At 36.0% G+C, this 11,923-nt stretch overlaps 1 protein-coding gene across 3 annotated transcripts; it reads left to right on the top strand.

Moving 5' to 3' along the window:
- Nucleotides 1-1,346: 1,346 nt before the first annotated feature.
- Nucleotides 1,347-8,470, top strand: LOC135430926 (synaptic vesicle 2-related protein-like). 3 transcript variants are annotated; one of them, XR_010436695.1, is made up of 5 exons: nt 1,347-1,459; nt 1,528-1,689; nt 2,059-2,221; nt 7,401-8,121; nt 8,181-8,470. XR_010436695.1 is itself a non-coding variant. In XM_064685765.1 (4 exons), exons 1-4 carry the CDS (start codon nt 1,390-1,392, stop codon nt 2,856-2,858), a joined length of 459 nt encoding a protein of 152 aa, XP_064541835.1. In that variant the 5' UTR covers nt 1,348-1,389; the 3' UTR covers nt 2,859-2,890. The 3 variants fall into 3 exon arrangements, 2 of the variants coding, with proteins under 2 accessions (XP_064541835.1, XP_064541836.1); XM_064685765.1 differs by lacking the exons at nt 7,401-8,121; nt 8,181-8,470 and adding an exon at nt 2,795-2,890 and having other exon boundaries at nt 1,348-1,459; XM_064685766.1 differs by lacking the exons at nt 2,059-2,221; nt 7,401-8,121; nt 8,181-8,470 and adding an exon at nt 2,795-2,890 and having other exon boundaries at nt 1,348-1,459.
- The last annotated feature ends 3,453 nt before the right edge of the window (nt 8,471-11,923 follow it).

Here is an 11,923-nt window from a genome sequence, read left to right as displayed (position 1 = left end):
ATATATTATGAAAAGGCATCAGCCGCAGCGACGGTATGCGCTGAGCGAGATGCGGCTTCATACTGAACGCTCGGCTTTCGAGGCCGGCGTTCGGCTGCCACTCTCAGCAGTCTTACTTTGTCTGGGCACACTAAAATGGTCGCGGTCACCCATGGGGCTCAGTCGTTGACGATTTATCGGTATCCGATTATTTTGACATTTGACAAGTCTATGCATTGTATGGTTAGTGCTTATAGCTATAAATCAAGTTAAAACACCAATGTATGATGCCCACCAATATAAGCCACAATTTAAATGCAATTGACTTTTTGATAATGCACGAATATTCTATAGTACAATAAGATGTAGAAAATTTAATCAAGATCGGTTAAGAAACACAGAAGTTATTAAATAAAGCATGTTATTGCTGGACTCGAGTTTGGGGCAGCAAGCGCAAATTCCAAGAATTTCTGTATACATGTACACACACACATTCATACGCGTCTTCTTTGAATTCTATGAACATCATTGCAATTGCGATTGTATTGCTTGCTGTGCTGCTATTTTAATTTGTTTTTTTCTCATTAGGACTCAGTTGGTGTGGTTGGAGAGTAGTGGCGGCGGCAAGGGGTGCGGTTAGTTGCGAGTTCGACCCATGTCAGGTGAACAATTTTTTTTTTATTTTAATTTTTATTTATTACTTCTAAAGCAAACGAACGCGTAGCCCAAACTGCATTTGGTGTTGGAAGAAAAGGGTTCAGGGTATTTCCTAGTCGGGGGCTCCCGACTAGAACCTCTTACTTGTTTTGTTTTGCAATTGATTTGTTGTTTCTTTCCATTGTAAATTTACTTGATTTTGCGTTTGCGAACCAAGCTAATGTATTAAAGATAAAACGGTAACAAAAACTCAGAGTTAATTTTCGTCTCTTGGTCTTATTACTCAACATGTGAATATTACCTCCAATTTATTTATTTAACATGTATCAATTTGAGCATATCTTCCTTATCTTGTATTCTTGTAAAGTATACACAGATCACGAATATTCCACCTTTACGATGCCTCTTTGAGCTAATTTGGATTATTTTGAATTTTATTCAATCGTATTTCTATATTGCTGCGTACATCGTGTTCAATGTTTCTCAACAAGGGAATTTAAAATTTTTGAATAATAAAACACTTACAATTAATGTATCTCTCTTTAAAACGACATTATTATGTCCAAGCCACATACGTTTTAATCTCAAAACGAGTTTTGGTTTACTCAAGCGAGTGATTTTATATTGAATCTCACAGCTGTGGCTTGAGTGGACTTTTTAAATCTTGAATGTGATGCACTAGTATGAAACACTTATAAGGTGTGGCTGTTTTTGTATACTTATCAGTTGAATGTTCGCACTTGGAACGTAAATATGCAGTACTCTAATGGTCATACCATTGCTCCGAATTCCTTGGAATATGATGAAGTTTTAGAGAAAATAGGTAAGCCAACCAGATATTTCTTGTATAGCGAAAAAGGGTATTTAAACAACTCCTATCTATTGATATAGGTTACGGTAAGACCCAGTGGGTACTACTTCTAATGAGTGGCCTTTTAACAATTACTTCTGTGGCTGCTCAACAATCAATGAGTATTATTGTTCTCGCATCCCACTGCGAGTTCAAAACAACAGAAGCCGAAAAGGGCGTCATGATGGCGGCATGTGTAGCTGGTAAGTCGTGAGCTAATTTGCGTTGGAAAGCAGCTTCAAAAAGTTTAAAAATCAAGTTTCTAGTAGCTGTTTTGAATGAATTTTCAAGTCCCCGTTTGATTAGCAAATAACACGAAATTTCGAATGTATGTGCTTGTAAAGTATACAAATACACAAGCAATTGCTGCAAAATTTTATCGACCATTACTTGCGCCTTTATAAAATAAAATATAGATTTGGTTAATTGTAAATAGATTTACCTAACTCTATAGAACCGGATCGTATAAGATAGTATATTTATAGTTATTTTGAAATTTGGCTAATACAACTATCGGATGTTAAGCTTTGCACAGTTGTAAGATTTTATATACGGTATATTTCTATTTATAGGGGTTTTTCTCTCAACCTATATATGGGGATATGTCAGCGACGCTATTGGACGACGTACAGTTTTACTAACCGGAATTTTTATAAGTTGTGGCCTTTTATTTATTCTAATGTTTGTAACAAGCGTTTGGCTATTTAACATTATTAATTTGCTTTCTGGTATCAGGTAAGTCAAATTTATGTAACGTGTATAAAAATGTGTACTTGTCAGCTAAAATATTATCAAACTTTGTTGATAGTTCCAAGCGTAACGAAACTATTCGACAAGCGTTTAAAACTTTCTATAAAATGTGGTTATTCTCGGTCTTTACTAAAAATATTTTGAAAAGTTTTTTTTTAAATGCCAAGCGGGAGGGATTTTTTTTAAAGAAAGAGGCAATATAAAAGCATATACATACAAACAGTATAAAAGCATGTACATAAGTACGAGGGGCTAAATTATACACATATTCAGAGAATTATACACCGATTCTAAAAATATGGAAAATTGCGAGAAACAAACAGGGCGGATACCCAAACTATCAGACGACGATACGACCATTATTATTTAAAAAGCCAGCAATTTAATAACACAGCATGCATGAATAGGGACAACCTTTTTTAAAAGCATCATTTAATTTTTTCCTTAGTCGTTTGATCCCATTCTCGACAGCTTTGATCTTCTCTAACAAAGACATTTTAAATAACCTCAATAACTAATTGTTTTAAAAGTTTCATTTATTTTTCAATTTCTCTTTAGCCATATTGCGAATGAGATACAGATTTATATGCACTTGATTAGGACATACATATGTGATTTCTGAATTCTGAATAAAATGCCACGTGCTGAAGCTGATGTTTTTAATTTTAAAATACTTTAAATATATATAAAAAATGAGAAAGGTTATCTTCGGTACGCCGAAGTTTTCATACCCTTGCAGACCCAACCTTTTCATAGTGCCTGTATCTAAGAAGCACAGGGAAAATAGTAAATGCCGAGTATGGTTAAGATATCTTGAAAAAGTTTTTCATACAACTTAATTTTATACCGATCGTTCCTATGGAAATAAGATAAATAAGATTTTGCATATATATAGGAAAGCGGTTGAAACTTTTAAATGGCGAGTTTGGTCAAGATATCTTGAGAAACAAAAAAGTTTTCCATAAAACAACTTGATTTTTGACCTATTGCTCCTATGGTAGCTATATGACATAGTGGTCCAATGTTTTTAGGATTTTGCATATATATGGAGAGCATAGTAAAACTAATAAATTCCGAGTTTGGTCAAGATATCGTGATAAACAAAAAATTTGTTCATATAAGATCCTACTTTTCGACAGAGCGTTCCTATTGCAGCTAGTAGGAAGCATAGTGAGACATATAAATGGCGTGCTTGGTTGAGATATCTAAGGAAACAAACAAGTTTTCCATACAACAACTTTATTTTCTACCGATTTTCCGATGGCAGCTATATGATGTAGTGGTCCGATGTTGTTAGGATTTTGCATATATACGAGGAGCATAGTAAAACTAATCAATGCCGAGTTTGGTCAAGATATCTTGATAAACCGAAAAAATTGTTTGTATAAGAACATAATGTATGTGTGTACATGTATATAGAAATTATTGCAATTTTCCCTAGCTGACGCAAACACGAGGCCATCCAAAACACGTTTTAATTCTGTTTTTTAACCGATCTTGATGAAATTTTCAGTAGAGCTTATTTTGCTACAGAATATTCGTATATTAATAAAAAGACAGTTGATTTTAAAATGTAGTTTAAGTTGGTGGGTAGCTCAAATGTATTCCTTAACTGGACTCGAACTCGCGACAGACCACACTTCTCGCCACCACCCCTACTCAACAGCCACAGCAAGAATTGAGTCTCAGTAAGAAAAAAAAGGATTAAAATAGCAGCACAGAAAACAATACAAGCTCAATTGCAATGCTGTTGATAGAATTCAAAGAAGACGCGCATGAATGTGTACATGTATTCAGAATTTTTTTGAATTTGCACGAGCTGTCGCTGACACGTGGGCAGCCAATACACATAACTTTTGTGTTTCTTAAACGACCTTAATGAAATTTTTGACAGTACATCTTATTGTGCCATAGAATATTTGTGTTTTTTCAAAAAGTCAATTGCATTTAAATTGTGGCTTAAATTGGTGGGCAATACAAGTTGGTTTATTAACTTGATGTATAGCTTTGTGGTGGTAACGGGGAGATGGCGGTATCAATAAAATGAAAATACTTGATATATATATGTATATATACTATTCTAGAAGCAATATATCAATTTTAGTGACTCTAGCTCTTATTATTTACCCAATTTGCTCAAAAAACAAGATTTCGATATCGCTTTTCATCGATTACTTGGAAACGGAGTAAGTTATCGATTATCGGAAACAAACTCTTGCTGCGGAGGAGGACCTACAGTTAAATTTTCAAGTCTCTAGCTCTTATAGGTTTTGAGATCCTTGCGTTCATACATACGGACGGATGGACAGATGGACGGACGGACGGCCGAACATGGCTAGATCGATTCGGCTATTGATGCTGATCACAAATATAAATATTAATTATGGGGTCGGAGATGCTTCCTTCTGCCTGTTACATACATTTGCACAAAAAATTATACCATTTTTGCCTATTTTCAATGGGTTCAGGGTAAAACAATTAAGAGGCTCTAGTCGGGAGCGCCCGACTAGGGGATACCCTGAACCCTTTTATTCCAACATCAAATTCAGCTCGTGCTACGCGCTCGTTTACTTCAGCAGTAATAGAAATACATTTAAAAAAAATAAACTTGTTCCTCGATAGGTTTTGAACTCGTGACAGACCTCATTACTTGCCGCCGTCTATACTCAACAGCCACATAAAGAATTCAGTCTTAATGAGAAAAAAATGAATTAAAATAGCAGCACAGAAAACAATACAATCGCAATTGCAATGCTGTTGATAGAATTCAAAGAAGACGCGTATGAATGTGTGTGTGTACATGTATACAGAAATTCTTGGAATTTGCGCTTGCTGCCCCAAACTCGAGTCCAGCAATAACATGCTTTATTTAATAACTTCTGTGTTTCTTAACCGATCTTGATTACATTTTCTACATCTTATTGTACTATAGAATATTCGTGTATTATCAAAAAGTCAATTGCAAGTGCCTGTTACATACATTTGCACAAACAAGGTATAAAAATAAAAACAATATGAAGGGCACACCAAGAAGCTCACTTGTGCCTAATAATGAACTCCGAATAGTTGAAGCTGCAAATTCCCAAATTCCGAGAATCGTTCCAATTTGGAATTAAAATCCAATATTGTCGTTGATTGACGAATTTTACCTAGACCTTACAAACTAAAAAGATTAAAATTAAAGAAAAATCACTGCTAAAAATCCTACGTAAGGATTCTCGTTTATCCTTTGCTCGGAACCAAATGACTTAGAGGAAAAGAATGCGGTACTAGGTTTTTCCCGGTGCAATAACCTTTAACTTACCTGCACATGGTGCTTTAAATTATTATTGTCATAATCGAAAGGAAGACAAACATGTTATGATCATCTCTTAACAAGTTGCATTCTCTATTCGGTTGTGCCCGACTAAAGGATTCCCTAAATATTAATATGTTACCTTCGGCATGCCGAATGTTTTATACCCTTGTTACCATTTTTCTCACGGCCTTGCAGTAAGGTGAGAATAGAGAGTGCTGACTTTCTTGAAAATATATAGGAAAACAGACTATTTTGGCATACAACATTTTTCTAGCGACTCTCCCCATAGACCTTTTAAATATCGAAATGCGATCATGATAAGATTTGGCTCATTTATAAGAAGCATGCATGAAGGAAGCTTCTCCGACCCCAAAAAGTGAATATATTCTTGATCAGCATCAACAGCCGAGTCGATCTAGCCATGTCCGTCTGTCTGTCCGTCCGTCCGTATGTATGAACGCAAGGATCTCAGAACCTATAAGAGCGAGAGACTTGAAATTTTAGCTGTAGGTCCTCCTAGTGCCCGCGCAGATCGTTTTGTTTCCGATATTCGATAACTTGCCTCGTTTCCAAGCAATCGATAAAAATCGATATCGTACTCCTGTCTTTTGAGCAATTTTGGTAAATAATAAGTGCTAGTCACCAAATTTGACAAGTAGCTTCTAAAAAAATATATAAATATATCAAGTTTCTTTCATTTTATACCTATCGCCAACTCCCCGCTATCACCGCAAAGCTCTAAATCAAGTTAATAATCCAACTTGTATCGCTTACCAGCTTAAGCCGCACTTTAAATGCAATTGACTTTTTGAGAATACACAAATATTGGATGGCACAATAAGATGTACTGTCGAAAATTTCATTAAGATCGGTTAAGAAACACACAAGTTATGTGCGCACGTGTTAGCAGCAGCTAGCGCAAATTACAAGAATTTATGTATACTTGTACACACACACATTCATGCGCGTCATCTTTGAGTTCTATCAAAAGCATTGCAATTGCGATTGTATTGTTTTCTGGGCTGCTATTTAAATTCGTTTTTTTCTCATTAAGACTCAATTATTGGAGTGGCTGTTAGGTAGAGGCGGCGGCATGTAGTGCAGTTTGTATCGGGTTCGAACCCTACCGAGGAAACAATTTTTTTTTTGGCTGGTGTGGCTGTTGAGTAGAGGCAGCATCCAGTAATGTGGTCAGTTGCGAGTTCGAACCCTGCCAAGGGCATTTTGTTTGTTTGTATTAATTTATCTTCATTACTACTAAAGCAAACGAGAGCGTAGCGCGAGCTGCATTTGGTGTTGGAATAAGAGGGTTCAGGGTATCTCCTAGTCGGGAGCTCCCGACTAGAACCTCCTACTTGCTTCTCATTAAGATTTAATTATTGGGGTGTCTGTTGAGAAGACGCGGCGGAAATTTACGCGGTCAGTTACGAGTTCGAACTAGAGAGCTGCATGGCTTCACTCACAACATACGTTAAATTGAATGGACTCGAATTGAATTGAATTGAGTGAGTGCGAGACATACAATGAAACGCATGAGTGGCAATGTGAGTGCGTGTTGTGTCTTATACCAGACAGCAATCAGCGAAATGAGTGAGAATAAATAAAGCGTAAAGCGGAATGAAAAATTTGGCACAGCCGAAGAAACTCGAATTACTCGAGTTTTTGTGTGCCTTCATTTCGTTCAATACAACAGACGCAAGCAGTCAAAAGAAATGGACGGAGAAATGGTCGTTTGTTTTTAAATACATATACATATAATAAATGTATGTTGTTTGATAGCTTGTTTTGTTTGTTTTGTTCGAGCTTAGATTAATAACTGTGTATTTGTGAAATGTCAGTAAGTGTTTCTTGTGTGTTTTTTTTCAGATTTCATTTAATTTGCTTGACATACAATGTATGTATATAGGTTTCAAAAAGCGCAATGGGTGCAAAGGAGAAAATCGGAGAGGATATAAAGGAGAAGCTCCATATTGGAATGTATACCCTTACTGAGAAGAAAGGCCGATGCGAAGTGTGGCAATTTTTCTCAGAAATAAAAAAACGAAAATGGAGAGGAATTGGCTGAACTTGTTGCCTGTAAGATGTGTTTTTCTGTTTTTAAGTTTACAGGAAGCACATGTAACCTGGTCAAGCATAAATGTTATTTAGTAAATGGCAGTAAATTTTGCAAAGCTTCACCTATTGATGTAAATTCAGCAAGGAAACAGGAGGGAGTAGCTGTTGTTACCGGATGGGTTGTTCAGAACTGTCGTCCATTAAAAATTATAGACGACTCCGACCTTAAGAAGTTTGCATCATTTTTAATTAAGGTTGGAGCAACGTTTGGTTCTAATGTAGACGTTAATAAATTGTTACCACATCCAACAACAATATCTCGAAATATAACAATGATTTATGAGTCACACTTTTGCCCAATAAAAATCGAAATAGAAAAATATAAAGCCTTTGGATATGCCATCACCAGTGACATATGGACTGATAATTGTTTGAAATCATCGTATTTGTCCTGTCCTGCACTACATAAAGAAGGGAGTTCTTCTTAAGCGTTTAATGGCCATGAAGACAATGAAAGAAATGTCGTGCACAGGTGTGTGAATTTAATCTACAAGTGGACAAATTGATGTAAATTTTATTTCCTATATCAAGGTTCAAATATTCGTGCAAAAATAGAGGAGATATTGAAAGGCTTCGGATGTGACCTTGAAGTGGATAATCCCATAATTGTAACCGATCGTGGGTCTAATATGATTAAAGCCTTCTCGATTCCGAGAAAATTTATTGCGTCAACCATCCACTGAACAATGGTCTTGAAAAAGCTATCGATGCTGTTCCTGAGATGGGGATTATCATCACGACTTGAAGCAAGCTGACAAAATATTTTAAAAAGTCTGGAATGAATTCATCTTTAGGATTCTCCATAAAAAGCTTTTACCCCACTCGCTGGAACACAGTTTATTATTTGCTAAAATCAATTGAAATTAATTGGTTTGACATAACAACTATTTTAAAAGAAAGCAAGTAAGAGGTTCTAGTCGGGAGCTCCCGACTCGGGGATACCCTGAACCCTCTTATTCAAACACCAAATGCAGCTCTCATTAAATTAAAAAAAAAAAGTTCCCTTGGCAGGGTTCGTACTCGCAACTCGTGTTTATTAACCGATCTTGATGAAATTTTCAGTAGTAGATCTTATTGTACTATTAAATATTCGTGTATTCTTAAAATGACAATTGCATTTAAATTGTGGCTTAATTAGGTAGGCAATACAAGTTGGTTTACTAACATGATTTATAGCTTTTAGGTGGTAGCGGGGAGGTGGCGATAGCTATAAAATGAAAGATAGTTGATATATATAGTGAAATATTCACAACAACAGAATTTTGAAACACTGTTATTCATAAGCTGCATTGCATGGTATAACCCACTGTGTGTTTACAAATTGCATAATCATAACAATAGTGTGCCTTCTGCAGCCGAATTCGAATAATGCTAACAGCAGCAAAAAATCATGAGAACAGAATGCCTTCTGCAGCCAAGCTCACATATTGTCAACAATCATTTATAAACAAAAACTGACCAACAGAAAGGCGCTAGCATAATCAAGAGGCAGCTACTGTCCCTTTGCAAAAAGTCACGTACTCCAATTATTATTTAGCTTTAAATATAGCGTAAGCCAATTTTTGTTCGCCAGTCTTAATCTAGATATTTAACATAATAAACTGATACAAATTCACTCTCGTAAAATAAAGCCGGTAGGATAGCGCAATATTTTGTGAAACGAAATAAATTAAAGTTCGTGAGTGATACGATCAATTAAAGAGAGGCTTATCCATACAACTGGTAATTGTGCACAGTATTACAACAAAATCGAATATATTTCAACTCCAAAATTCGCTATCGGCAAAAGAACTTGACGTGTCAAAACAATTCAAGCAACGTATAAATCCAATTCGGTCGTTGCAACACAAAGTGAATTTCGTGACACATAAACTAAATACCTAAAAGTATTAAAAAAATGGAGCAATCAGAAGGCTCTCATGTTACTGAACTTGCAGCAATGAATAAATTAATCAACCAAAATTTAAACCAATTACTTCAACAAATACGGAACGTGTCAGCCTTTGAGGGAGATCCTATAACCCTTGGTCCATTTATCAAAAGGATGGATTACCTGCTTCAACTGTACTTTACTCATAATGAACGACAACAATGCAGCATATTTGGGGTGATTGATCTCCAGATATCCGGAGATGCCCAGAAAGTACCTAGAATGCTGCAAATCAACAACTGGTCCCAACTCAGGGAAGCCTGAGTCTATCTCCGAATACAAGACGCAAACACCCGTGGAAGAACTACTGCGAAGACTATATAATACCAATTATCAAGGTAATTTACGTAAATTTTGTAGTGAAGTAGATGCTAAGATAATAATTACAACTGACAAGTTAGAATTAGAAGGTAATTTAGATAATTCCAGATTGCATACAAACGCTATGAATAACACTGTAAAAAACTTAATACATAAAAAACTACCATATAGACTCTTTATGTCACTCGCAAAATACGACATATCCACTATTGCAAAATTAAAACAAGTAACACAAATGGAGGGCTATTATGAGGGAAACTATTATAACAACAATAATAAACAAGTAAGAGGTTCTAGTCGGGAGCTCCCGACTAGGGGATACCCTGAACCCTCTTACTCCAACACTAAATGCAGATCGCGCTACGCGCTCGATTGCTTTAGTAACAATAAAGATAAATTAAAAAAAACAAAGTTGCTTTGATGCCTCCTATACTCAGCAGCCACACCAGCCAAAAAAAAAAAAAGTTACCACCATAGGGCTCGAACTCGCTACATACTGCACCACTTGCCGCCGCCTCTACTCAAGAGCCACACCAACAATTGGGACGCACTGAGAAGAAAACCAATTAAAATAGCTGCCCAGAAAACAATACAATCGCAATTGCAATGCTGTTGATAGAATTCAAAGCAGACGTGCATGAATGTGTGTGTGAACATGCACACAGAAATTCTTGGAATTTGCGCTTGCTGCTGCTAACACGTGCGCACATAACTTCTGTTTCTTAACCGATCTTAATGAAATTTTCGACAGTCCATCTTATTATGCCATAGAATATTTATGTATTCTCAAAAAGTCAATTGCTTATAACTTGTGGCTTAAATTGATCGGCAATTCAAGTTGAATTAATAACTTGATTTATGGCTATGCGGTGGTAGCGGGGAGGTGGCCATAGGTACAAAATGAAAGATATGAAAGATTTCGATATCGATTTTTATCGATTACTTGGAAACGGGGCAAGTTATCGATTATCGGAAACAAACTCCTACTGCGCATGGAGCTACAGCTAAAATTTCAAGTCTCTATCTCTTATAGGTTCTGAGATCCTTGCGTTCATACATACGGACATACGGACGGACGGACGAACGGACATGGCTAAATCGACTCGGCTGTTGATGCTGATCAAGAATATATATACTTTATGGGGTCGGAGATGCTTCCTTCTGCCTGTTACATACATTTGCACAAATACATTATACCCTTTTTACCCATTTTCAATGGGTTCAGGATATAAAAACAAAACTATTAAAATTACTGAAAAATTTCAGTGACATCCAATATCGAGAAGGTGACGAGCATTGTTAAGCACGAAATTAATACACATAATGAAAATCCAATTTTCAAGAAATCATACGGTTACCCTTTCGCTTTCGAACAAGAAGTCGAAAAGCAAATTAAAGATATGTTATTCCAAGGTATTATTCGGCATAGCCAGCCGCCTTATTGTAGTCCCTCATGGATAGTACGGACAGAAAGAGGCAGACGCCTCAGGAAAGGCAAAATTTATATTAATGGTCGATTACAGAGGATTGAACGGCATTACAATCAATGATAAATTTCCCATTCTAAACATGGAAGAGATTTTGGGAAAATTAGGAAGATGCTCATACATTACAACAATAGATTTAGCAAAAGGTTTCCATCAGATTGAGATGGACAAGAAATCAGTTAATAAAACAGCATACACAAAATGCACTACCAACATTCCAAAGGTGCATGAATCATGTTCTTCGTGATTTAATTAACAAGCATTGTCTTGTTTATTTGGACGACGTTATTGTCTTCTCCACATCTCTTGATGAACATTTCAATTCAATAAATAAAGTTTTTCAAAAATTAGGACAGGCAAATTTGAAACTTCAATTAGATAAGTGCGAATTTTTAAAAAGGAAACAGAATTTTTAGGTCACATTATAAGTCTAGATGGCATACAGCCAAACAAACTGAAAGTAAAAGCAATACGAGAAAGAAGTGCTATCTTCGGCACACCGAAGATTTAATACCCTTGCAGACCCAACCTTTTAA

The sequence above is a fragment of the Drosophila montana genome, unplaced genomic scaffold (genome assembly GCF_035044405.1).
Source record: "Drosophila montana isolate Dmon_TW-CO22-7 unplaced genomic scaffold, ASM3504440v1 contig_3102_1, whole genome shotgun sequence".
Taxonomy (NCBI): Eukaryota; Metazoa; Arthropoda; class Insecta; order Diptera; family Drosophilidae; genus Drosophila; species Drosophila montana.
This window is presented reverse-complemented; position numbering and strand designations above follow the sequence as displayed.